At 47.2% G+C, this 27483-nt stretch overlaps 1 protein-coding gene across 3 annotated transcripts in view; it reads right to left on the bottom strand.

The window, feature by feature from the left end:
- Window positions 1-27483, bottom strand: part of CEP152 (centrosomal protein 152) — a 475089-nt gene that overhangs the window by 357546 nt on the left and 90060 nt on the right. For all 3 annotated transcript variants that reach the window (XM_069624789.1, XM_069624790.1, XM_069624791.1), the window contains 2 exons: window positions 14631-14770; window positions 13964-14164 (listed from right to left, as the gene is read on the bottom strand). In XM_069624789.1, coding sequence (XP_069480890.1) covers window positions 13964-14164; window positions 14631-14770 — 341 coding nt within the window. The remainder of the gene's footprint in view (window positions 1-13963; window positions 14165-14630; window positions 14771-27483) is intronic.

The following is a 27483-nucleotide window of genomic DNA, read 5'->3' as shown; positions in this document are numbered from 1 at the left end:
TGGGATCTGTGATGGGTGATTATTATTTAAGATTCACCCTCGGGACCCAGGGGTCCCTTTCGTCCAGGGTCAAGATTCTTTGGAGGAGAGCCTCAATTGTTTTCCCTATCAACTTACATTGGGGGCCCTTGCTGTTCTGCTGTTATTTCGTTCGGGGTTTCTGGTTCTTCAAACAACCTCTGCATCTCTTGAAAGGGCTCTCCTCTGGCCCTCCCCACGGTTGTTTTACCACAGAATTCGGCACTGGTTATGGTTACTAAAATGTATCCTTTTTTGTACATCATTTGTGCATTTCTATTAACTCAATACTATGTCCGTGGGGGGCCGATTCGTGTGGTATATCAGCGTTGGCCTTCGGGAAATTCTGACCATTTTACCGGCAGGCTAAAATGCCTGGCTTGTTTTACTGCCTGCATGGGTCATCCTGATCCCGGGACAAGGACCTACCATTTTTTTTCTTGCAAATGGCTTCCCTCATTTGCTTCTTATTCACATGCTTTGCTAGACTAAACTTGCTACAGTTATTTCAATTATGTTCAAAAGTGAAGTGTAAGAACTCTGTAACCAGAGCACACCAGATGTGAATGTGAACATAATAGGGTGTGTTTAAAGTAATACCTGGCCATGGTTTTTCATTTCTAAGTGTTAATCCAAGGCCTAAAGAAATCATTGCATTTTTATACATTCTGATTAACTTAAAGTGCAAGATTTTCATTTCAGTGATAAATCTACCTGACCTGTATCAACCCCAGGACAGTTTGCTGAACTTCATGATTATTTTTTCCTTATTCCTAGGTGAGTGGTAATCTTTTTTCCCCCTCTCATCTAGTCCTTTACTCTTTTTATGGGTGACCTTTTTATGTCTCTCCATAGTGTGTGATTGGAGTTATAGTTTCCTATAACTTTGGACTGACTGTAAAGTACTATGGCAGCAGACAGCATTTTAAATACAGTGGCCTCCCTTTAATTCTTATTATTTCTTGGGTGAACTACTGTTCACAAGAAGTAAAGTGGGATTCCTATCCCCTTTGCATTGATTTTAGTGAGCTAGTTCACCCCATCTTATGTGTAGGGCTGGGGGATACAATGTATCCCCTTTCTTACTTAGCTGCTAACATTTTTGTTACAATTTCAAGTTTACTTGAATGGCTGGTGGCAGTGATTTTACTTTTATGACATTTAATCATTATTACTCGCAGGCTGTCAAGTCAGCCTTGGTAAATCACAGGAGGGTCACCATTCTGCTAGAATAGTGGGCTCCTTTTTTAGCCATTTGTTTGCTTGTTATTCCCACGGTCTTATTCTGTCATTCTAGGTGGGAACAACCTTGGTTGAAGTTGTGTCTTTGGTGGGAAACCTTTCAATTCCCTGCCGAGGCTCCAAAGTGTTTGAGAAGGCAGGAAGCAAGGGAGGAGTCCCAAACTCTGCAGTCCTTTGTCTTTCAACTTGCCTGAAAGGAACCAGTTCCCACAGGGTGGCTTGGCTGTCCCGATTGGACAGCCAGACTGCACATTTCTGTAAGTCGACCACTGGAGCGAAGGCCGACAAGGAAGATGAAGAAAAGACACCTGTAGCGATTCCCAGCGACTAAGAGCCTACTGTGTGACCGGAGACTGATGCAACCCTTCCTTATAATAGAGCTGGGGGTTCCGAATGAGACGACTCTTACCCAGGGGCTGGTGAGATCCACTAGTCTCAAGAAGACCTGCAAAACGAGCCATCCAATGATGTGCTGTAACCTTCCTGGGCTGCAAAACGCCTACACAAGGGGACTTCGAGCCTGAGTGCAGTGAATGGCCTTCCGAAGCTGGAATCTCGCTGAAACTTTGGTGGACTCCTACTGGACCTCCAGAGACACGATTTGAATGCCCAAAGTCCCTCACTGGAGTGCAGGACCGAGAGAGTGAAGAGAATCCAACCAACAATATTCGTCCTTATTTTGGTTCCTGTAAAAAGGCGCCAAAACCAAAGATAAGCGAGAATCCGGGAAGAAGCCTTTGCTGGAAGCCTCTTCCGATGACTGCTGCTACTGCAAGTTCCCGCCAAGTGTCCATTTCTTCAGCCTGCTGACCAAGAACCCACAGACCGGGTCGTGTGCTGCTGCACCCCGAAGGCATCCACCCAGAAGCTCTTCTTTTCTCCTAAGGTACTTTTGGCTTGGGTAATTACTTAACCTAAACCTTGCGTGAATCCGGTGAGGCTGAATGGGTGATTTGTGTGGTTGGGAGTTTGCCCATACCATTAGCCGGGGCCCAGTGCTGGAAGGCATATAGGGAGCCTTCTGTGAAGTCTGAACAATTAACTAACTGTAAAGCTAATACTTACTTGTTGAAGAAGATATCCTCTGGAACTCTGACTTTCCTACATCTAAACCCCATCATGACCTGCCTACAGCTGGCTCCTAGACCACTACGGGTCCCCCTTCTGCCTCTGAGAAAACTCATGCTATAAATTAGGGAATTACTCTAAAAGATGAGACTTCTGGCTTGAAAACTATAACAAGTGTAAAGTACTTACTTGTAAATGAGTTAGTGTAGTAACTGCATCAGTTACAAAGTGTTACAAAAGTTAAAAGTTGCTTTACTTTGAATAGTTACCCACTTTTATTAAAAATGAATTATGTTGGTACTGTTTTATTATTCTTAACTGAATGAGTGTAAAACCTTACCAATAGGTTTACGTACCTTGAATAACTGATTGTCATTCTTGAAGTGTACCACTGGGTTTTGCTTTCCCTGGTCTGCTTAGTTCATTTCTAAGATAATACTTGTCTTGGAGTTGCTTGTAGGCCCTCACATACAGGTCCTTACGAACTGCTGATTGCCAGTTCTTGTGCAACTTAGAATTGTATAATACACGTCTGAAAAGTGTATTATAAAGTCCAACTATGTATTCCTGGGTTAGTAATAGTCTAAAAGTTATGTACCAAACGTTATACTGACCTTGAATATCTGCTGCTCTTCTAAACCTGTAACACTTGGTTGTGTCTTGCCCGGATTGCCCTAGGGTACTTCAAAATAGTTTCACTGTGTGTATACTGATCTTTGGAGTAGGTTTAGGCCTCTAGGTAGTTTACAGGTTAAGTAACTCCCTTTGAACTGTAGTCTTAAAAGCGACATTGGTCTGGTAACTGTATCCACTCTTGATAGAAGAAAGGTTACATGGGTTGCAAGAGATGTAACCAGGGTGGGTAAAACCGACTCAGAAAGTGGACAACACTATATGTTATAAGCCATAGAGTCTACTACCCTTGATTAACTGAATGTAATCTAAAAGTAACTGTCGTTTTACTCCCTAAGATTAGCTGAATGCAATCTGAATGTGCTATAGGTTTGACTCGCCTTGAACTGCTGATTGCTATCCCTAATAAGGTTATACTTTGGTTTGCATACCCTAAGTATTGAGTTGTTTTTTATCATTGTGTTTATGATGATATGTTATAGTACTTACTTGCCCAAGAGTTAGCTTGGCCTACTTGTATTTAAATAAACCATTTATTTTTGCAATACATAGTGTTTCTTTGGACCATACGTATGCTACAATGTCTTTGTACCAAGCTACAACCCTCTCTGCCTCCTAAAATAAGTCCGGCTGTTCCGTCAACACTACCAAGCACTCAGGGGTTACTGCCTTATACTAAGAGTGGAGTTTTGTACTGCCTCAGATAAGGTTTTATGAAGCCTTAGTTGGACTTTTGAAAAAGTGTCCATAACAAGGGCCGATTCTTAAAATTCATATTAACAGGAGAAGGGGGACCCAGGTTTGGTACTGTGACAAAGCAAAGACGCCCACGAACTACATGACCGATGCACATCTTGCATTGAGCCCAGCTAGGGTCAGGAAGTACACAGCTGAACATCAGCTCCTTTTCTGGAAAAAGTCAGCACAGCTGGGTTTCCAGCATCTCAGCAGAGCACCGACACGGACCAAAAAGAGATCCCGCCACTAGGCCAGGTGGAAGATCTTTCAGTGGACCAAAGTTGGATCTGTGCATTGAAGTGCATATACAAAGATGCATGGCTCCTACGACTCGGGAAAGTCGATGAAGCTCGACCAGGACAGCGGACTAGTGGGTCCACAGTCAAAGGGACGAGGTGCCTTGCAAAAGTATCCTTTGTTGAATAGATGGTATAGGTTTGCAATGCAGTGGAGTTGGCAGAGCCAATGTGGATTCCTGCAGCAGTTCTCCAGCATCCCCAGTCGTCCTCTTCCGACATATTCAGCTCTAGCTGTCAACTTTGTTCCTGGATTAAGCTACCGTCCTTTTATCCAGAATTCGGACTGAAGGATATGTGGGATGTGGGATGGGGGATAGGGGATGGGGGAGGGTGAGTTGGGGCTACCCCAAGCACTCCAATAAGAGAGCTAGCAAAATTCAAACTTGGAGGTGGCTGTCCAATAGAGGAGAGCCAGCCTCTGACAAATCCAGGCTAGTTGTCCCTTCTCCCCCTATGGGGTGCCACCCTTTTTGAGGCTAGGGAGGGGAGCCCACTCAGCCAAAACCTCACTAGGGTTTTGGGCAAGTGGGACCTCACTGGGAGCGACTCCCCTCTCAGGGACAAGAACTCCCATTCCAATAAGAAAAGCCCAATCCGGAATACATGGTCTGTCCACATAAGAATTGGAAAGACTGTTGCGACTTTGGTTATGACTCCACCAAACAGTGCCATTTCTTCCATCTTTTTGCCTCCAAGTAATGCTGGATCTCGCCTGAACTCCACAGTCAAAGAACAGCAACACACCCTTTTATTTGTGATGACATACATAAGAGCAAGAAGAACTTTGAATCATAGAACAACTCTAACACAAGAAGGAGGAAGAATCCTACGCAGAGGCGAGCATCTGACGGAAAGACGTCCTGGCGAGGCAGAGCCACACTAGACCGCAGAGTCAGTGGTAGCGTGGGAAGTGAATGAGTCGCTCGCAAGATGCCAGAAGGCTGGAGTCCTGACCGATTGGGAAGCCAAGTTCAGGAAAGAGACGGAGAAGCAACCATCTCATCTGGTGGCACAACCACAAGGAAGCCAAGGTGGGTCCGATCACTGACGCCAAGACCAGACTGAAGAGAGCCAAGGGCTTCAAGACAAGGGAGGGAGCAAGGAATAAACAATGACATTCTAACAAGGCTTTAAGACATTAGGAATGGGTAATGTACTATCGTACTAGGCTTGGCGACATTTCAGATAGTGCAAGAGCTTTGACAATGATAGGGCGGGGCGGGAAGGAGGGAGGGGGGCAGGGGGAGGTAGGAGATGAGACAGACGACGTCTGTCATACCAGGCCTGACAACATTTCTGGGATTGCAGGAGAATGAAAAAATGTGAGGGAGAGGGTGGGGAGGGTCTGGGTGGGGGGGCGGCAGAGGAACAAAACAAGCGACTATTGTACTAGGCCGGACAACATTTCTGGTAGTGCTGTAGATTGACAAAGGGTGGTGGGGTGTTAGAGGAACAAACAAGCGACTATCGTACTAGGTCTGACAACATTTCTGATAGGGTAAGTCCATAGAATATAGTGAGGGGAGAGGGGAGAGACAGAGAAGACTGAGAAGCAGTGAATGTGGTGAAAGAAGAAGAAGCAAAGCTGCCGAAATACAGCGTCATAGAGCACATAAAGTGGAGAGAGCACAACAAGTTGCAGAGGTCAATACTGAACACATAATGTTGCAAGAGATCAGCAAGAGCAAGCCAGGATTCAAGTCGTAGATGGGCACAACATGATTCAAGGTCACCATGATTACGTGATGTTTATGGAAGACCAGCATGAGAACAATGAGATTCGAGATGGGTGAACCAACACGAGTCACGCGAGTCCAAAAAGTCAAATCAAAGCATCAGCAACAAGGCGGTGATGGTGTCACCATAATGTGTCAATACAATACAACTTCCCATAATGGGGATGGAGGGATTGTTGATGCAGGGGGGATAGAGGGAGAGGGCTGCCTGGGTGCGGGGGGTTGGACGGGGAAGACAGCAATATGAAGGAATCAAGCATACAGGCATCATGTGCATACAACAGGGGGGGGCAGAGACATACAAGAGGCCGTCATACAGGCATCACATGCATACAACAGCTGAGACGAACAACAGCATGGAAGTGAACGCTCCAGAGGAGAGAACATAATATAGAGGTACACACATGGATAATCAAAGCTGGGAAAGCCGACAAGGTTACGGGAGCCTGATAAACCAGAGGCGAGAGACAGTGAGCCTAGAAGCAGGCCATAGGGCTTTGGGTGGCCCAGAAGAGCCGAGAGACTAACATAAGGGAAGCAAACGCTCCCGAAGTAGTAATGTTGGTGAGAAAGGCAGACAGTCAACAAGATTACAGGAGTCTGTGAAGGCAGAGTGGGCAGACACACTATTTAAACCAAGTTACAACAAAACGAATAGAAAGTCAGAGGACTTTGCGCAGACCAATAAACCTGAAATCCAATGTGCAGAATTGGGAGGTCAGCGAAACTATAGTTTGAATCTTTAAGTGCCAGACAAGCTTACAGGCAATCACCAAAAGGCAAACAGTGAAGACATGTCAAAGAAATTATAAAGGTTACTCACCGTAGTGAGTAACATACTCTTAATCCATAGTCCCCTTTCCGCCATACTGTATGGGTGACCCATCGAAGGGAAGGGAGACAGAACCTTTTTCACCAGCAAAAACCTTCTTCCCTTTAAATTTAGAGGCGCGTGACCCAGGGAGCATGAGCTGCCCTGACTCCGCCCTCCAGCACCACACCTTAGTCCCCATTGACGCGTCAACAATAGATTTAACATTGCCTAATGACAGCAGTATTATTATTAGGGGGGAGGTTGGTGGGACATATGGAGGAAAGCGGACTATGGACTAAGAGTACGTTAGTCACTACGGTGAGTAACTTATAATTACTCTTACGTCCCTTCCCCTTTCCTCCATACTGTATGGGTGATTACAACTGAATGTAGCCCCAGGGTAAAGAGGAGGCCCTCCTTAAGCAAACAGGTTTCTGAGAACCACCTGTCCGAAGGCTGCATCAGATCTAGAGCCGGCATCCAAACAGTAATGCTTATAGAAAGCCGAGGGAGTGGCCCAAGTGGCCGCCCTGCTAATGACTTGCCAAGGGACAGGTCGCTGGAATGCGATGGCCGTTGCCTTGACCCCGACTGCATGGGCATGCATGTTGGCCGGTAGTGGCTTGTGCTGACCCTCTTACGCTTCCTTGATGGCAGAGACCATCCAGCGGGATATGGAAGCCTTAGAGGCCCGATAGCCTAGCCTCAAACCTCCAAAAGTGACAAACGGGACGTCTGACTTGCGGAAGGCCTTGGTCCTGGTCAAGTAGAATTTTAGGGCACGCCTGACATCCAGGCAGTGCAGCACTCTCTGTGCTTCATCCTTGGGATTGGGAAAGAACGCCGGGAGGACTATTTCCTTATTCAAGTGGAACGCGGATTGAACCTTCGGCAGAAATGCTGGGTGCGTCCGCATCACTACCTTGTCCTTGTGAAAGGTGGTATATGGTTCAGAGGCGACCAGCACCAGGATCTCGCCGACTAGTAAGGCCGTCTTGATGGTGACAGCCTGATGTCCACGGACGCCATTGGCTTGAATGGTTTTTGCTCCAGGGCGCCCAAGACTATGTTAAGGTCCCACACAGGGTGTGGTCTCTTGACGGGCAGGTAGAGCCTAGCGAGACCCATCAGATGTTGGACGATGGGGTTGGAGGAGAAAAAACTGTCTTCCTCTGAGTTTCCTGTAGGCCCCAATGGCTGCAAGGTATGTGCGGCAGGTGTCCACCTGTATGCCCGAAGGAGCGAGGTGCGCTGAAAAGGAGAGCACGTCGTCCAAAGTACAAGCCATGGGGCCAATTCCCTTGGAGTCTGCCCAGTGGCAGAATCGGGTGCATTTTCTTTTGTACTGAGTCCTTGTAGGATCTCCAGATTGGCCTGTGAAAGGCTAAGGTGCCGAAGGGTTACCTGCTCAGGTACCACGCTGTGAGGGCTAGCTTCCCTGGCGGAGGGTGCATGATTCTGCCCCCCTGCTCCGCCAGAAGATGTGCTGGGCCCGTCGCAAGGTGTATTGGGGACACCTCCGAGAGGCCGAGTAGTTATGAAAAGCATGGCCTGGCCAGCCACCATGGACTCCTTGATCTTGCAAATTATCCTGTGGATCAGAGGAGTGGGCGGAAAGGCGTAGGCTTTCATGGCGGTCCACTGGAGGTGAAATGCGTCGCCCAGAGAGCCAGGGCCTTGACCTTGCCAGGATTCAAGCTGGGGACACTTCTTGTTGTGCCAGGTGGCAAAGAGATCCACGTGGGGGTGACCCTACCTGTTAAAGATTTCCTGAATAACTAGGTCGTTTCGCTGCCACTCGTAATTGTCTGCTCCCAGCCTGCTGAGCCTGTCCGCTTCCAGGTTGGATTCCCCCGGGAGGTGGACTGCCGAGGGGTAAATGTTTTCCAGGGCCCATTCCCACATGCCAATCGCCAGTCTGCATAGAGGAGGGGGATCTAGTGCCTCCCTGCTTGTTGACATAGTACATCCTGGTCGAGTTGTCTATCTGGATGAGGACAACCTTGCCCTTGAGAAGTGGTAGGAATGTTCTCAGCGCTAGCCAGATGGCATTCAGTTCCAACCAATTGATGTGGTATTCCTGCTCCTGTCGAGTCCAGGTGCCATGCACCGAGAGATCGTCCAGTGTGGCTCCCCAGCCCTCGAGCGAGGAGTCTGTGGTGATGGTGGGCTGCGGAGAGGGCGGCCGAAAGGGCTTGCCCGTCCGTAGGTTTCTGTCCATGGACCACCATGTTAGGTCCGGATGGAGAGATGGAGGAACGTTGATGATCTCGGATTGCGAGCCCCGCTCATGATTCCATGAGGTCGCGAAGTGCAGCTGAATCCTTCTCATCCCTAGTATCGTGTGCGGCACGGCTGAAAGGACCGCTACCTAGACCCAGGAGATGTTGGTACCAATATACCGAGGTCACCTCTCTGCTGAGGAAGTGGGTGGTGGCTCTCTTGATGGCCAAGATTTTGTCCTCCGAAGGAAAGACCCTCTCGGAGCACGTGTCCCAAATGAGTCCCAAGAATGTCAGAGTCTGCGTAGGCTGCAGCTGTGACTTCTTGAGGTCGAGCGAGAATCCTTGTAAGAATGGATAGAGACTTTGCCGTTTGTGAGCTGTTCTTTTGTCCAGTTCTGTCGGCAGAGGAGTGGAAGAGGGTCCAAACCTCCCCCCACACCCCCCCAACCTTCTCGAACGGTAGACCTAGAATGCGTTCCTGATCATTCAGGTTGAATTTCTTTGCCCGGAGCCAGGCTGTTCTCATGTCCGTGGCAATGCAGATGGCACGGCCTGAGGTATCGATGTGAGCCACTGTGGATTCCATGAGGTCATTCGCCACAAGCTTGGCTTCAGCTAGCCCCGCTTTGAAGTGTGATGGCACTGGGTGGGAAGTTCCAGGAGGAAGTCCGCAATTTCCCGCCATAACCTTTGGTTGACAGCAGTCAGCATGGCATCTGCCAGCATGGCATCTGCATTGGCCTGACGAAGGTATTAGGATGCGTTGGAGTATATTTTCTTGCCGTATGCCTCCAAGATCTTCTCCTTGCCTAGCAGCGCCGCAGAGGAGGCGGCTAAGGACGACTGAGGCTTGGAGTATAGTGATGCCTCAGCAATCGCCAAGGAGTGTGGCTGAGGATGGGTCGAGAGCAAGAGTGTAATCGCCCTCCATCTGCCTGTACTTGGCATCCAGGCGTCGAAGGACCGAGTGGGGCTTGAGCCAACCCTTCGTGGCCAGGGAGACTACATCGGTTTGCATGGGAATCCCTGTGTTGGCAGAGGGGTGTCGCGTGAGGAGTTCAGCCAGGTCCCCCTCTGCCGGCTGTTAGACCTCGGGTTGGGGGAGACCGAGATACTCCGCCAGGCCAGCAAGACGTTTGTGGAAGGCCCTGGCCGAGGATGGCGCGTTCGGATCCTCCTCCTCGTCCGTATACTGCAGATCTGGAGGATCTTGTGGAGGAAGAGGAGTAGATGGCACTGGAGGCTCGGGTACAGGGACCGCAGCCTGAGGCTGGGGAGGCGGTGGAGGTTGCGGAGTTGGCTGTGGAGCCGGCTGCACCGGGGCCTGGGGGCCCGATGGAGGCATCTGTGGTGCCGCTAGCATGGCGGGGATGACTTCCCTGATGGCGTCTTTGATGACAACCCCCATCTGAGAAGACCTCATGAAGCCGAGAAACTTCTCGAAGAGCACCTCCTCACTGGCCAAAGAGGTGGCAGGGGGTACCAACAGGTAGCGGGGGGGGCTGCTGGAGCCGCTGCATACCCCGTCCATATGGACACAAAGGAAAGCTGCCCTGCGCAAATGAGGGGTAGACTGTAGGCCACATACCTGGTTGAGGCCAGTCCAACCTTGACACTCGTTCTTTGCCGAATTCCTGGAATGGGGGAAGACTGGTGCCTCTTTCTGATGCGGCGGCCATTTTGTCGAGCTGCCTGCCACGTGCCTGCGACGTGGTGCTCGGCCCACTAGGCCCGGCCTCGTCCAAGACTCTTGCATGTGGATCACAAGGCCTACCCTGCTCCTCGGGCCTCGGCCCGGAAGGTGCGACACCCTCGACCCAGGGGTTGGTAGAGCTGTGTTTAGGTGCCCCCCTCGGACATATTGCCGGTATTAGGTTGTAGCCCCTCTGACCTATTGCGGGTAAAAGGGCGGAGCACCTCGGGTGTAGACCTGGTACAAGACCTTCTGGTCCCTCAACACTGCGCCCGAGAGGATCAGAGGATCCCTAGACCCGAAGGCCAGTAGCTGTAGTAGCCTCAGTGCACGTGCCGTTAGAAGGACCTGGCCATACCTCCTGTGCGGGAGAGTCCATGGGAAGGAGTCTCCCTTGCGTGGTGCGCTGGAAAATATCGGCCCTACCTTGGGCCTGGTTCGATGCTTCACGAAGTTCTTGAGATACTCTGGTGGCGACCTCTGGAAGAGCTCCCTCCACCTGGCTAGTCTGTTCTTCAGCGCCTTAGAGGACAGCGAGTCACACAACGAACATGATTGCCAACCGTGGTCTGGGCCAAGGCAATGTAGGCAGAGGGCAGGGGGGTCTGAAGTTGGGAAGAGCCCGTTGCAGCAAGGACACCTGCTGAACCCTGTAGAAGTCGACATGCGCTGGGGAGGAGCGTGACGCCCGAGGACAGAGTACCCCATTGATGGATAAGACAAAAAAGACAAGTATCCACGCGTGGAATTACATGGCCGAAGCCAAACCCAGGAGTGCTGGTGAATTCGGCCCATTCCCGTCGACACAGAAAAGGGGACTGAGGTGTGGCGCCGGAGAGCGGAGTCAGGGCAGCGCATGCTCCCTGGGCCGCGCTCCAGCACGTCTCCAAATTTAAAGGGGAAGAAGGTTTTTTTGCAGTGAAAAAGGTTCCGTATCCTGTCCCTGGGAAGGGACGCCCATACAGTATGGAGGAAAGGGGACAGGACGTAAGAGGTACCTTGTTTTTCCAGAGCCGACGCAAACCTTATGTCAATACTTGAAAAGTTGACGTCCAGAGCCTGCAAAGAGTCCTAAAAATTGTATTGTATGGAAGTGTTGAACTTTGTTGAAACTTTGCTTGCAACTTTGAAGGACCTTATCTGAACTTGTGGAACTTCCCAAAAACCCCTGTTTTCCTGAGAAAAAAGAATTCAGAATTGATGAACTTGTAAACCTGCTCTTAATAGCCCCCGGTGATTGGGCCAGGCAAAAGCCAAAGACAGAGTCCATTGCTCCATGCTCCTTCTTTCTGTTGTTCTTGTCTAAGTGGTAGGGCAAGTTAGGGTGTAGGATTTGGACTCGGGACTATTCAATTTCAGACTTTGACGAACATCATAGTTTTAGTTTCATTAGGCAGGGAACGTCCACTGTAGCGGTCGGGCTAGATAGGCATTTTAGTTTTATTTTTAAATAAAAACATTTAACATGGCACATAATAGTCTGAGTTCTTCTGGTTTGCCACACATCCCAGAACCTACCAAGCATCACTCATGCCACTGGAGGATGTGGGATGGGGGTAGAGCACTCCCCTCCCCACTTACAGAAGCCTGCTAAGGTGCATGAAGAGAAATGACCTTCCCCCAAATGGTAAGGTAGAAAGACTGCCAACAAACAGCAGGCCATATTGAACAGGACTTAAAAATCAAGGAGAGGCCATTTTGTCTAAAAAGGCAGCACGCAACGATGCCTAGGAAAACAGGGAAGAATATAACTACTGCCACAAGCCTGTTCAGGAGATGCTGGAAAAGGAACAAAAATGGTAGTCAAGACAAATAAAAGGGGGCAGCAAGTGTCCCCAGAGCACTCCATGCAAGATTGCTTGTGCTGCACACAACAAACATATCAAAATGTAATGGATGCCACCCCTGAACTGGTAGACGCAACGGCTACAAAGTGCACCCAAAATGATTTGGAAAAAGGGGAAGCCCTTGGAGCGCCTGGCAGCCCTACACTTAGGGTGGGGTGTACTGCCATAAAATAGACAGATGCCACTGTACTGTGAGGTTTCCCAGTATTGGTAACACAAAAAGAGTGTGACCCCAGTGTCACAGAACAAAGGGAAGGGAATGCTGTAACCGAGTCACCTTTAAAGTCGCTTAAAATCCAAAATGGTCCAGCAGTAGTGCTGGGGGCTCTGTGGACGGGACAATTTGCAAAAAGAAAGTTCTTGCTAACTCCTACCTTTTAAGAGTAGTTTGGCTTCCCTTTCTGGTCAGGTGTGTGAGGCCCCCATTGAGGCCAGTGGCTGGAAAAACTTCAGAATTGTACACAAACTGCTTTAACACCGATCAAAATTACAAGTAGCTTTTTTGGGCCTAGATTTAGAGAAAGCGTTTAATCGGTTGGACGGGACATTTCTGGAGCATAAAGAAAGTTGGGCTTTGGAGATTAACTGCTTCAGATGATCTTGGTTAAAGGAAGGTTGGGCGTCAACTGACCCAGCAGCAATGGGTGGGGGATGTGGGATAGAATGGAGGCACATGTGTTGGGGCAAAGCACGCTATTATCAGGTTTGTAATACTGTTTATACTTTTGTAACTGTGGCCATCTACAAATGTCCTTAACAAAAATCAGTTTGAAAGAAATCTGAAATATAAAGAAATATTTAAAAAGTTTACACCTATTCTATAGGCAACCAAACAAATCCATAATACACCCCAAAAAGAATAGAAAAGTACATGACTTAAGGTTATAGATTCAGAATTATTGATGAAAAAAAAACATCCCTAGCTCTCGGGGAAACCATGTAGCAATAAAGTAAGTCTTATGCTGAAAGGACCCAAACTAAGTTACTTTTGCACATGAGACCACAATGCATTTTATTTTTAGGAATCTGCACTCCACCTTTCATCTCTTCTGCTCCTTGTATCATTGTGAAGAATTCCCTGCAGGATTGCAGCATCACCCTGATACTGAAGGCCTAGTGCAGCTTCTTAACCTGGTGAGTTTTGGTTGTTAGGTGAGGTGCGGGGGGTTCATTTTGAAGCTTGTGGGAGACAGCAGGGTAGACCTCTGGGCAATATGATCAGGGATTCTGGCTCCTGTCTGACACAATCCCTGTCCTGACCAATGCCCGACAGAGGTGGGCCTTGGGAGCTAGAGAAATTGGTGCGGACTGCAAATGGCCAGGGGAAGGAATGCAGGGCTGCAAGTCATTTTGCCTTGCAAGGCCTACTCCCCCTAAACCCCCCCCCCCCCAACTCGATCGCCTACCACATTAGATTACACATACACACTCCCCCAAGATGGCCACCACAGACCTAGCAGTTAGCATACCTACACTAACTGAGCCATGAATAAGCTCTTCTTTCATCCTGTCACACTCCCCCATATCAGTGGCTAACCAGACCCAAAGCGCTGCAGTTATCAGATCTTGGGCTCTTCCATGCACAACATGCTCCCAAGTTTCAAACATCAATAACATAACATTTAAAATGATAAAAACAGAATGTTAAACCTTTTCTTGCAGGGCTGTGTTTGCGGCATCAAGTTTCTGCTGAAGTTGCAGAAGTTGTTCTTCACTTTTTTGCTTAAGTGACATCACAAGAGCTTCATGCTGTTCTCGGGATCTCTTAAGGGAGTCAGATCGTCGAAGATCAATAAGTTGCGCCTTCATATTCTCCATAGCCACCTCAGAAACCTCTAATTTATTACGCATCTGTAAAGTTTAACAAGCAATTTAAGGCAGAGATGAAATAATTGCATAATTTAACAATTTTTTAACCCTCCCTTAAAGACACATACTAAATATGGTGTGCTAGAGATTACCATAGAGAAATAAAACCCAAAGAAGATGCGTTAAAGGACAGTACAGAATGTAAATGCAAATAACTGTTATCATTCAGAGATGGAAAAGGGTCCGCTTGAAGAGCAGGATGTGCATCTCCTTTAAAAACTGTACTGCTCTCCCATCAGATGGTGGTCAATTGCTGGCACTATGGGTCAAGACCTTCAACAACCTGCTAGCCACTACCTATTGGGCCCATCACTGAATAGTGAGACCATTTTCAGTACTCCCTATTCTAATGAATCGGTCAATTGTATCTCATTGAAAAATAATTTAACTGAATTGTACATTCAAAATTGTCAACACAGCCTTTTGCATTGATATGTCATGCTATTACCTGTTCCTCATTTACAGTTAAAGTCTGAATGGTGGTATCCATTGCCTTTATCTGACCTTGTAGCTGTATTTCTCGCTCTCTTCCATTTTTAAAAAGTTTCTGAGACTCTTCAAGGCTCACAGCCAAACCTTCCTTTTCAGCTTAAAAAAAAACAATAATCACAACTTTATATTGTGACACAAAACAAAAATCCACATAACCAACATCAGCAATTAAAAATCCCCATAACAAACTTGGGAAATTAAAAGTAGTTTCCCCCAAATTTGGTGTCCTTAATGTACGTGCCTCCAGACATACTTTACTGTTTAAATAATCACCAAATAGATGGCCACAATAAAGCTACTTCTGTGTTGTTAGAAGGTCTGTTTAAATATGACTACAAGACTAAATAAAGCAGCGATGTGCCACTGGATTCATAATGCTTTATCACCTTGACATTGTTTACACCCAAGCAAGGAAACCTGTATGCATCTATGTTAAGATGAATTTCCCAAAATTATCCCGGGGGCAGGGGCCTGGGGACAGATTTGGGAAGTCCACCCTATTATGCTGAACAGGGAAACACTGACGACTAGCCAGACCCAACCAAGGAAAGGAGCAGCACGGCTTAGTCGCAGGAGAGCTGTGAGAGTGGTCTAGCGCAACAATGAGCACCACCAATAATTCAAGTTAGACAGGCAACTACAAAAATATTCAGTTATTTATTAGGCCTTTAAAATGCACGGCTTCCGTTGATGCAAGAAGGCCTGCATTGCTGGAACAGGCGTCTTGTTGTACAAGTGAACCTCTCCCCCAAACCGCCCCCCCCCCCCAGTTCCAAGGATGCACTTGGGACGGCAATCGCTGAAGCAAGGTAGCCCTGAAGAGAGCAGGTCAGCCCAGGAGAAAGCTGGTCAGTCCACCGGTAGGTCCAGACACTTACAAAAGCTCAGAAGACACAGATCGTTCCGCAAGGGTCGAGACTGGTTGTTCCCACCAGTGCAGGAGTGGGAAACACCTACATGGGTCTTCTTGAGATAAGAAAGAGAAGGGCATAACCGGTACTTCACTGGTGTTGGTCAGCTGCAGAGGTCGCACTCGGGTCATCAACAAGATGCTCTTCTTCACAGAGGACTTGTCTGCAACAGCTATCTCAAGAATGGCTGCAGGAGTCCTCCCTTTATTCAAGATCTGAACTGTATGCTCGACAAGGTCCTCCATTGGTAAGGATCTGCATCATTCAAACTGGCAGTGTCTATTCACTTATAAATAGCCACTTGCCACATCTGCCCAGCAACAGATGTTCCTGCACCAGAAAGTGTACTGGAACCAGACAGTCCCAGACCCCACATCCAGGCTCTTAACCTCTTTGCCCTGGAAAGCAGCAGCTTTTTCCAGGAAAGGGTTTATGGCAATTCTGGACCCAAGAGGGCAGGAAGAAAAGAAGAATATGGCCATAGGACAGTCAAAAACCTTGTGGTCCAGCCATTGTAGGGTGCTAGCCAACTTTAGTAGCCTTTTGCAGTGAATCCAAAAGTGCACAAGTACAAAATATAAAGCACGGTAGAAAACTATCCACTGCAACCAGTTAATCCTAGGCAAAGTAACCAAAAAAGTCATTACAGAAGCAGATACCAGGAAACAAAGTATCCTAACCGCACTTCACTTAGGAATGCTGTGTACAATTGTAACAATACAAGAAATTCTTTTTTTTTTTTTTTAGTGAGGCAGTCGGATCAGTTCCAACAAAGGAGCAAAAAGACAAGGGAAGTAAAGCAGAGGCGTTACTTACCTCCACAGAGCCAGGTCAGGAATCCAAACAAGGGAGAAAAAATGTGGCCCATAGAAATCTACTAGAGGAAAGCAGCAAAAAGAGCATGTTTCCTTAACTACAAAAAGACATGCCACATTGTCCTGTATTTACAGTGCACTCCAATGTCGGTTTTCCTTTTTGATATACAAACCTTTATAAGATGAAAGATGCTTTAGAAATTAAAGTAAATATGTAACCTGGCAAGGTATTTGTAAGCAACACATTAATACAAGTTCCTCACTGTGGTGGCTGATCCTCGAAGTCCATACTCCACCTTCCCCCAGGCAATCTCCATTGTACATTAATAATAGAAAAAAAAGGAGTGCCTTATGGAAGCATGGCCATAGTATTTGAAATGTTAGCAAGTGGAAGACAGTGGTTGGTGTCTACATTAAGGTTTTGGCACAGACTCATTACGATCTACCCGTAATTGGGTAAATCTTCACCATGCATTCAACTCTGGTACCAAGGAACGGGAGGAAAAAAAAGAAAAAAAAAGAAACAATTGACTTCTCATTGTGTGGATAGAGCCTACAAGAAGCCGGTTTGCCTTGCTGGAATTGTCTTTGGGAAACGTGCATGTTGAAATGCACAAACAAAGGTCTGCAAGTGGGGCCGGAGTTTACCACACTGCAGTTTCCCACTAAAAATGCTCATCTAATTTCTGCTACCTGCGGACAATTATTCCTCCATACTCAATTCCTTTTGACCATCCATGAACTAAGTAATACCCACTCAGATTCCCCAGATGCACGTAGTTGTGCTACTTCTGAATTAAAATCTTCGAGACAGCCACTTCCGACAGCACCATGTGACGAGCCACTGTCCCTTGGCCACAGTGCGGTGGCAGAGGGGTGTGGGTGGGGACCAGGGGCTGCTCCCCATCCCAGAGCCCCACACTATGCAGCGGTCTCAAAATAAGCTGTCAAACAAGGTAAGTTAAACAGGGACTTTTAAACTTTACTAAAGCCTCCAATTTAGAGAAAAATGTACTGCTTTTCACTCTATTTAAAATCCACCAAAAAACTACTTTCTTTTGCACTTTTTTCTTTTCCTCCCTCTGGTAACCATCCTTCTGGGACATTCACCATACTTAGGCTGAAACTAAGTAAACTTGCTCAACCTGAAGAGCTATTTACCAAATTGTGACCCACTTGAAGTAACAGGAAACACTATATAAGGAACAATGAACTTGAGGGTGAGTTATTACCTGAAATAAAGTCAATCACTACCCTCTTTTTTCACACAAATTACTAATGTATTGTACCAAGAAACTGAATGTTAATTTAATCATATTATTTTGTGCAAATGTACCTACTGAAAAATTATATATGAAATTGTGAGCATATAGTTTGAACTATGATTTAACATTCCAAAAATACCAGACTTATGGGATGTCAATTTGTCTTCATCAAATTGTAGAATACAAGTTGTCTCTCCCGATGAGCCGTTGAAATCAAAACGGTGAAACACGTGTCCAGAGAATAATTGTAAAAAAGCAAACAATTTGAAATAAAAATCTACATTTTCCTGGCAACAGAAACGAGTCATTTTTTTCATTTAACATCTAAAAACTGGTTGGCAGATAAGGATATCATCCCTCTTCCCCCAACAGTTAATGTATGTTGTGTGGCAGCCACACAAAGCTGGATCAACCTTTGCTTGACAACCAGTCAAACAACAACAACAACATTAAGTGTGGAAGCGCCAAGGGAAAGCTTTGGTAGGCTGCAATTTCCCCTATTAACATGTATGGAAAATAGTTTAAGGCTGAAAGGATACCATGGAAGGGAGGGAAATTACCCTATGAGTTTAAAGGTGAAAAGTGGAGAAGGACTGGCATAAAATACTATAATGAGGGATGTGAGGTAAGACTACCAAGTGAACAAGATAAAGAACGAGACACTAACAGAGCGAGAACCCAAGAAAGCGGAATTATCAATTTGGATTAAATTTAACCCAACCTAAGAAAGGGCGGGTAGCAAGATTGTGAAAGATCTACAAGTGTAGACAAGACTGTGGGAAGGGATCTCAAGGAGAATTAGCACAAGTAGATCAGTAGAAAGACTATAAGTCCCATGAACATTGTGGAAGAACTTCACAAGCTTATCAAGGCGATATCCAGAGACTATTCCAGAAGATTGAGTAGAGCGACTTTTTAAAAACACCAGAAGATGAAGGAAGACATGGGGAAGAAAGGCATTCTCTTTGGTCTCGTTGGCGTTGGTTATATTAGTGGTAGGTCAGGTAGAGTTAGGTTTGTATTAAGGATATTTTCCTTTAGGACTTCCTGACAACCAACAAGCACCTTTAGTTCCTTTAAATAGGGCAGGAAATCCCTCTAGCAGTAGGGAAACATAGGGAGTATTAATTTAATTTCAAACAAGTCAGAATGTCTTCAACGTGTCCGACTCCTTCTTCTGACCTGCCACATACGGTGTCAGAAGTGGGGTGTCAAACAACTGATAGAAGCTGGGGACATGTGCCATTGACCAAGTTAAGCCCCAAAGCAAAAGTGCCTACTGTAGCTACTGCAGACTCCATAGGTTTTGATTTACAAAGTACAGAGAAAATCTTGATTCCCCCAGGTGAGGGGCGTTTGATACCCAGAGGACTGACTCCTCCCCCTGGTACCTATATAAGACTAGCCTCAAAATCAGGATTAGCCATTGGATGTTATGGCGGGGGTCATAGACCCTGACTTTTGGGGAAGACATCAGAATTATACTTCACAATCACAGGAACAACTCTTATACTGTGTAAGAGGGGGAGAACACAGCACAATGGGTCCTGGAAAAGACCCTATTCCCTCTACCCAAAGAGGTAGAAGCATTAAAATAAACAGGGGTTTCGAGAGGTTTTGGAGGAGCGGACCTCCCCATAGTGCAGACCTGCCGAGAAGAGGCAGAGGAGGTTGTACCACTACCTGAACGGCCTTTGCACAAAGAAATGACCTTGTCCTCACTGAGGACTTTGACAGGGTAACCACTGAGGAAGCTGGACGCAGGCAAGGAAACCCCTTCTTTGTAAAGAAGGGATGGTTATATCGGGTTGATGTAACAAGTAAAGACTTACCCCAAACACAGATAGTGGTTATCAGGGACATCAGGGGTCATACAGGAAGAGTTAGGCTAAGTACTAGGTTACACAGGTCATCAGGGTGCAACTGTTGGAGGGTTGTGGTAATTTGAGCAATACAAAATATTTATCTTCTTTCGTTAATGCCTTTTCTCAGAGATCAGCAGAGTTAAGCACTTAAGGTGGTGGACTGGGCTCAAACACAGGTCAAGATGGTGGATTCTCTCAGCAGTGATCTAGTTTAGAATGTTGAGGGCAGTTGATTCTGGCAGACCATTCTAAACTGCCTTTCATAACTTTTCTTAGATTAAGACAGTCATGTTTTGAGTAGCTCCCCTTAAGGCCTACCCTTTTTCTCATAAGAAGTCAGAAGAAGCAAGTAGAAAGCCATCTGCAGTCTTCAAAAAACTGGTGGGAGTGCAGCTTGTTGGCGAGCGTATAGCTTACTTGACTATATTTAAAAGGAAAGCTTTGAACTGTAAAAGTTGTCAGGGAAAGCAGCGCTTGAGAAATCAAACTTTATATGCAGCCAGGAGTTTCACGTAATACAATTTACTTTTTCAACTGTTCCGATTTGGATAGTTGAATATACAGCTTTCCTTGATGTTCGCGCAATGTAAATCTTCACATAGTGTGCTGCTCATGATTTCACAAGCTGCAGCGTTTAGTTTAGTTTACAATGCAGAAGAGGAATGCAAATACTTTGAATATCGCATTCAAACACATGTAAATACCTTTTGGAAAGCACATCGAACACATTTTTGTAAATGACTTTACAAGCGAATCTGGAAACAGTTTGCTTCTTTGATCCTCAGCTAAGGAAGGACTTCCAAGGACGCATTATGCGCGATCGTAATGCCGGTGGCCGTTTTGAAGGATTTCTGGGAAATGTAGTTAGTGATGCGCATCTTAGGTAGTTAGCATTTCAAACAAGAAAGTAACCTTATTTTCTTCTTTAAAACTTAGGGAAACTGGAACAAGGTTAACCGGTGTAGGAAGCAATTTAAAATACCATTTACTAGTAACTCATGCTTACATTTAAATTAAAACCTGACGAGATTATTTCATTGCTTTGACAACATTTTGGAAAATACTTCTGAAGATTTTGAGTAAGGTTGGATGATAAACCATTGTTCCTTGATATTTTGAATTTATTGAGAAGGTTTAAAAACACACAAAATACCAAATTCCTCCAGGCAAGTAGCGGAGGAGTCACAGGTATTTCTTTTCAGTTCATTTGAGTTCTATAGAAAGAAGTTACTTTGAAATCATTGTGCAATAGTGTTTAACATGCCTTAATTCTCATGCAGGGTGTTCAAAGAGCAGCAAGAAGAGCTCCTCCGTCGTCTGTTTTGTCCCATTCCCCTCCCCCTCACCCCCATCTGATCTGAACCAAACTGTAAATCAAAAGTGAGGCACAGAACAGCTGGAGAGGGACTGTGGGGTTCAGCAGCTCCTACGGATGCAAAACAGGAACTTGAGAGTGGTCCCCTAAAGCTATTAGAGTTGGCACATTCGCATTTGACAGCAGCTCAACAAGGGTTGGCTGAAACCCAGAGTCAGGTAATACCCAGATTCTACTGGCCAGGAGTCTTCGCTGACATCAAGAACTATGTTTGGACATGTGAGATATGCCAAAAGACCGCAACCACTCCAGTCCTGATAGTCCCCTTGCATCCCATATCATTTATCTAGGTCCCTTTCTCTAGAATAGCAACGAGCATAGTAGGTCCACTCGAAACATCCAAGATGGGGAAACCAATTTATTCTAGCGATTGTGGGCTACACCACCAGATATCCTGAAGAGTTTTCCCTTCGCAATAACACTACCCAACAGACACTGAAACATCCATTACCCTTGCTATCTAGAGTAGGATTTCGGGAGGAGATACTTACTGACAAAGGTACTACATTCATGTCCCACCTGATGTAAAAGTAAAGGAGTAACATCAAAACCCTACAAACGTCAGTCTACTATCCTCAGTCAGATTTCTTAAAACGATTCAATTAGTTAAAAAGAATCTTGAAGAAGTTGGTGGAAACTGATGGGAAAAATTGGGCTATTATGATAACCTGGGCTTTATTCGCAGTGCGGAAGATCCCCTCAGGCAACCCTGGCGTACTCTCCTTGGCAGGGAAACTGCCTATAAGTTAAACAGCCACATGGCAGCAGTGAGAGAAATTGTAAAAAAACATCTAAGACAAGTCCAGCAAAAGCAAAAGACAGACTATAATAAACATGCTGTAACCCGATCCTCTTCTGTCAGCCAGTCCGTTTTCTTTATCCTTCACCTTCTGAGAATAAGATGATTTCCAAGTGCTATGGACCGTATGAAGTCCCAATTACCCAACACCACAGCCTGATAAATGTCAGAAAACCCAAGTTAACCTGCCCATAAAGTGTAGCATAGACCCTAGCGAGACAACCTCAGTCAGTATGGTCACTCTCCTTACTGACTCGGAAATGGAAAATCAACTGATTTCCTCCAACTTGCCCCTTCACCACCAAGATCTTAACAACTGACTGTCTCAGTTCCTCAAAGTGTTTTCGGAACAACAGGGTAGAGTCGGAAATCTTTTCCATTACATCCGAACACTGGCAGGGAAAACTATCAACCTAAATCCTTATAGAATCCCTGAAGGCGAACAATCATGGAGCGGCAGAGAGAGGAGATTCTCAAGGCCAACTTCATCGAGCCCTCCGAGAGTCCTTGGTCCTCCCCTATTGTCATTGTAGCCAAACAGTCTGCAGTAAAGTAAAATATCTCGGATACTTTGTTGGAAATGCCCCAATCCAACCACAGGCTGAGAAAGTGAAAACAGTGCAGCAAACACCAACACCCAAGACCAAGCATGATCATCAATCCTTCCTAGGTTTAACCGGATATTCCAGACAATTCATCCCGAATTACTCCTCATTGGCGGCTAATCTCACGGATAAGCTGAAGAACTCACAACCCCAAAAACTAACTTGGGATAAGAAAGACAAGTAAGCTTTGAGAGCCTGAAAACCATCCCTTTTCAGGAACCAGTCCTTAAGATGCCAGACCTCAAGAGTTCCTTTTATAGACGGACGCCTCCAGAATTGGCTCAGATGCAGAGCTCTCAGGAGTATGACGGGATTGAGCATTCTGTACTATACACCAGCAGGAAACTCTTTCCCCGAGAGCAATCCTATGCCACTGTGAAACTCAAGGCCTTGGCAATTAAGTGGGCCATCATCCATCAGAAACATCCAACGGGGAGGAAGTTTTGGCTGATTACTAGCCACTCACCATTAACCTGGATGAGCCTGAGAAAAGACACCAACTCAGGGGTAATGAGATGGTTCTTGGACCTACCACCTTTTTGTTTCACGGTGGAAAACAAACAAGAAAATTCCCTATAAAGGAGATGGCAAAGCCACCAGGGAAGGGCATGTCACAAACCGAGTGTAAACGTCCCTTCTCCCCCAAGGAGAAGCCTACCCCGTTGAGGCTAGGGAGGTGAGCCCACTCCACAAGACCCTACCTACAGGTCTGGATGTTAGGCGAGTTTTCCTAAAGTCCCACTTTGAGGCAAGACTTTAGTAAGCTAACCCAGTGGTTTGTAGATCGCCAACTCTTAGTATCAGTCTTTACTACTCAGAGACCTTGGTAGATACTAAGTTACTCTAGAATAAAGAAAACAATCTCAAAGGAGGACCCCAAGGGTGCCCAGCAACACCGCCCATAAGCAGCTGTGTGCTGCAATAGTAAAATACAGATGCCTTTAAGAGTTATGGACAAAATAGACTCCATAGTACAAGTAGCATACAAAGAATAGAGTTCGAAAAGACAGAGCCCCTAAGAATGAATGAGTGGAAAAAGGCTCCACTCATTCAGGATTAAAGAAAAAGGTCCAGAAGTCCAGCTAAAAGTGCTGGGCGTCTCTCTAGGCGAGGGGATGAAGCATAAAAATGATACATCTCCCAAACACTGGGAAAGTGGGACCTCACTTGGAGAGGCTTCCCGTTAGGGTACAAGGACTCTAGTTCCTGTGAGGAACTCCCTAGACCACACACCATAGCAGCCTATATGGGACTAACTGCTGTGAAAAATAATGTGATCCCTATATTACTGGCTGAAGGCAATGGTTAAACAAACCCATATGGAAAAGGAAATGTCTTAAGGAGAAACAGACATTTAACAGAGACGAGAGGAGCAACAATGAAGAGTGGGTGTCATGCATAGGGCAAGTCCCCCCCGACATGACATGATCACGCCTGCGAGAGGCAGAGCAGAAACGAGCCACAGAACCGTGACCTTCCATGAGGCGAAGAACACCGGTGTGAGAGGTCAGAAGCCCAGTGCATACAACAAACAGGAAGACATTGTGAATCAAAAAGACAGGAATCCTGTACCAGGTGGTGGCGTGCCCACAACCAGAACATGGTGGGTGAAGCCCACTGAGACCATCAGAGCATGAAGCGCGAGCTGCTCCTTATCGCCAGCACCCATCTACGGCAGAAGTCAGGAACGGTAAGCCAACAAACTCGATGCACGAGAAACCAGATACTGAAGAGGACTGCCAGAGCGAGTGCAGAGCCATGCAACGTTCCCTTACATATACAGAGGTATACATGGAGAATAGGAAAAGCAGCAGGCCGCCGGTGCAAGATTTTATGAAGAGAGAAACTTTTTGCAGTCATAAGGACAAGATATTTACTAACAAACTGTTTAACTGGAAGTGTGAAAAGCAGATAAAGGAAGGGAATATCATGGAAGGGAAATTACCCTTTCAGTTTAAAGGTGAAAAGTGGAGAAAGCCTTGCATAAGATGCTGTAATGAGGGGTGTGAGATATGACTTCCCAAGTGAACAAGATAAAGCAAGAGACACTTAAACAGAGAACCCAGGAAAGGGGAATTATGAAATTGGATCAAGTTCAACCCAAGCTAAGAAAGGAACAAGTTACTTACCTGTAACTGTTGTTCTCCAGCACGGGTCTGGCATGGATTCACATGCTCATGAAAATGCCCAGTCGTCAGGCTGGGAATCCTCCGTAAAGAAAAAGTCAGTTTCAGTTTCACTTCTGAACCGTCTTTCTCCTAACAACCGATCACTGGTCTCTGGATCATACTGCCCCAGCCAATGACTGCCCTCTACCTAAGCCCCTCCTCTGGGAGCCACCTTCAGATTTGGTCACACGTAAAGTGGCAGTAAGACCAAGAGAGGAGCCGCAGAGGGGTCGCATGTGAAGCCATGCCAGACTCATGCTGGGGAACAACAGTTACAAGTAAGTAACTTGTTCCTTCTCCAGCATGGGGTCTGGCATGGATTCACATGCTCATGAATAAAGAATACACAGCGGTACACTCGTGCACAACCACGGGCGCTGGCAAGGCTCAACATTAAGCATCTCTTACCTCCTTACCAGGCTCACCTTCAAGCAAACAGGTTGCGCAGCACTGCTTGGCAGATTCTGGACTCCTCCCTGGAATCCCTGTCGAAGCAGTAGAACTTTGTGAAGGTGTGAGTCGACCTCCACATGCAGCCCTGAAGATGTCCAGCAGGGCACACCAGATAGGAACACTGTAGTTGTGGCGATCGCTCTGGTCGAGTGGGCTCTCAGACAGCCAGGCAACGGTCCGTTTACCAACCGATGACAATGGGTGATGCACCCGGAGAGCCAACTGGAAATCGAAGCCTTGAAGGGCCTTCCCATGGTTCACAGGGCCAAAGTTCACAAAACGTTGCGACGTCTTCCGAAAACTTTGTGCGGCCCACGTAGGACTTCAGTGCTCTAGCCACATCCAGCGAGTGCAAAGTCCTCTCAGCCGACGATAAAAGCGGTGGGAAGAATACAGGTAACACCAAGGGCTTGTTTAGATGAAAGTCCGACGGCACCTTGGGCATGAAGGAGGGGTGTGTCCTTATCGCCACCCTGGTCTCGTGGAATGTCAAGTAAGGTGGTTTACAAAAGAGGGCCTGGATCTCTCCCACTCGTCGTGCAGAGGTGATGGCCACAAGAAACGCTGTTTTCCACGACAACATTTCAGTGGCGTCGAATGCATAGGCTCAAATGGTGGACCCATGAGCCTAGTCAGTGCCACATTGAGCTCCCACACCAGGGCTGGAGCCTTCACCGGCGGGACCGAACAGAAAAGTCCTTTGATTAACTCAATGACCAGGCGGTGTGACCATAACGACAACCGTCCCGGAGTTCTGGTGTAGCGGGAGATAGCCGCCAGATGAACAATGGAGGCATGAGCCTGTCCTGCATTGGCCAGCGACAGCAAATATTGCAGCATCTGCAGAGCCATAATCCGTAGAGGGTCGATCTTCTGTGCACAGCACCAGACGGCGAACCTCTTACACTTATGTCCGTAGCATTTCAGTGTAGCCGAAGCCCTTGCCTTGGCAAGCACCTCCTTGCAGTCCGCCGTGGTATCATATCCTCCAAACTCTAGCGCTGCAGGAACCAAGCCTGCAAGTACAGTGGCCCTGGGTCATGGTGCAGGATCGCGCCTCCTTCTCTGGCAAGAAGATCTGCGGCCGGCAGAAGCTTGACGGGAGGGACACTGACAAGTCCAGAATGTCCGGGTTTCATATCTGTCTCGGCCACGCCGGTGCGACGAGGATCATCCTGTACCGGGACTGTCTGAGTTGATTGACTAGTCGAAGAAGCAACAGCAACCGGGGGGAATGCATACAGGAACAGGCCGTCCCACGGGAATGAGAATGCGTCCCCCATGCTCCCCGGCTGGGGAAACCTGCTGGCGAACCTCTGGCACTTGGTGTTCACCACCGTCACAAATAGATCTATCTGGGGATTGTCCCATCGCCAGAACAGAAGTCCTGCCGAAGTTCCCACTCGTGGCAAGAGCAACCTGCTGAGGGAGTCAGCGATGGTGCCCTTCACTCCTGCCAGATCAAATGGGACGAGGAACATCCCCAGGGCAACGGCCCAGTGCCATAGGTCCTGCGCCTCTCTGGAGAGCGCTGGGGATCTGGTGCCCCCCTGCTTCCGGATGTAGAACATTGTGGTGGTGTTGTCCGTGAAGACCCGTATCACCTTGGCCTTGAGGGACGGAAGGAAAGACATGAGGGCTCAAAACATTGCCCGCAGCTCCAGTACGTTGATATGCAACGACTTCTCCTCCGGCAGCCACAGGCCTCTTGCGTGGAGACTTCCGGTGTGCACGCTCCAACCTTCCAGGGAGGCGTCCGTCATGACTGTCTCCTGATGAGGTAGGGTCTGGAAGTCTGCGCCCGCCGACAGACGCGCGCGGACTCCCCACCACCATATTGCTTGACGGAAACTGTTGTCGAGAGGGATCTTGTCCTCAAAGCTTCCCGATAACTGAATCCAACGGGTGTCGAGGAACTCTTGCAGTGGCCGCATCCGCAGCCTGCACAGCCGAATGAGGTATATGCATGACGACATCATGCCGAGAAGGGACCTGGACCTCACCCTTGCCATCTTCAGGGTCAACAGCCGTTGTACCTTGCCCAGGATAGCCACTCTCCACTCCTCTCATGAAGACGCCAGGCACGACACCGGGTTGAGCCAAGACCCCAGAAACAGCACGTCTTGCGATGGCACCAAGCAAGATTTTGCATAGTTCACCGAGTACCCCAGCTTTGTCAGCAGCTGGACGGTTTTCGCTGTGTGTGTGACGGCGGTTTCCCTTGGACGAGCCAGTCGTCCAGGTAAGGGTAAACGTGGATCCCTCGTAGACGCAGCAATGCTGCCACTGGCGCCAGGCACTTGGTGAAAACCCTTGGCGCCGACTTCAATCCAAAGGGAAGGGCCTTGAACTGGTAATGTTTCCCTTGGACCACGAAGCGCAGAAACTTGTGGTGTCCCTCGTGAATGGGTATGCGAAAGTAGGCATCCTCCAAGTCCAGCGATGATAGGAAATCCCCTTCTTCCAGCAGTCCAAGCACGTGCTGAAGGGTGACCATCCAAAACTTCTGGGATCTGATGTACTTGTTCAGACGATGGAGGTCTAGGATCGGCC

Source organism: Ambystoma mexicanum, chromosome 11 (genome assembly GCF_040938575.1).
Source record: "Ambystoma mexicanum isolate Mex_15411 chromosome 11, UKY_AmexF1_1, whole genome shotgun sequence".
NCBI lineage: Eukaryota > Metazoa > Chordata > Amphibia > Caudata > Ambystomatidae > Ambystoma > Ambystoma mexicanum.
Note: the sequence above shows the minus strand (reverse complement) of the source record. Positions and strands in the feature narration are given on the sequence as shown.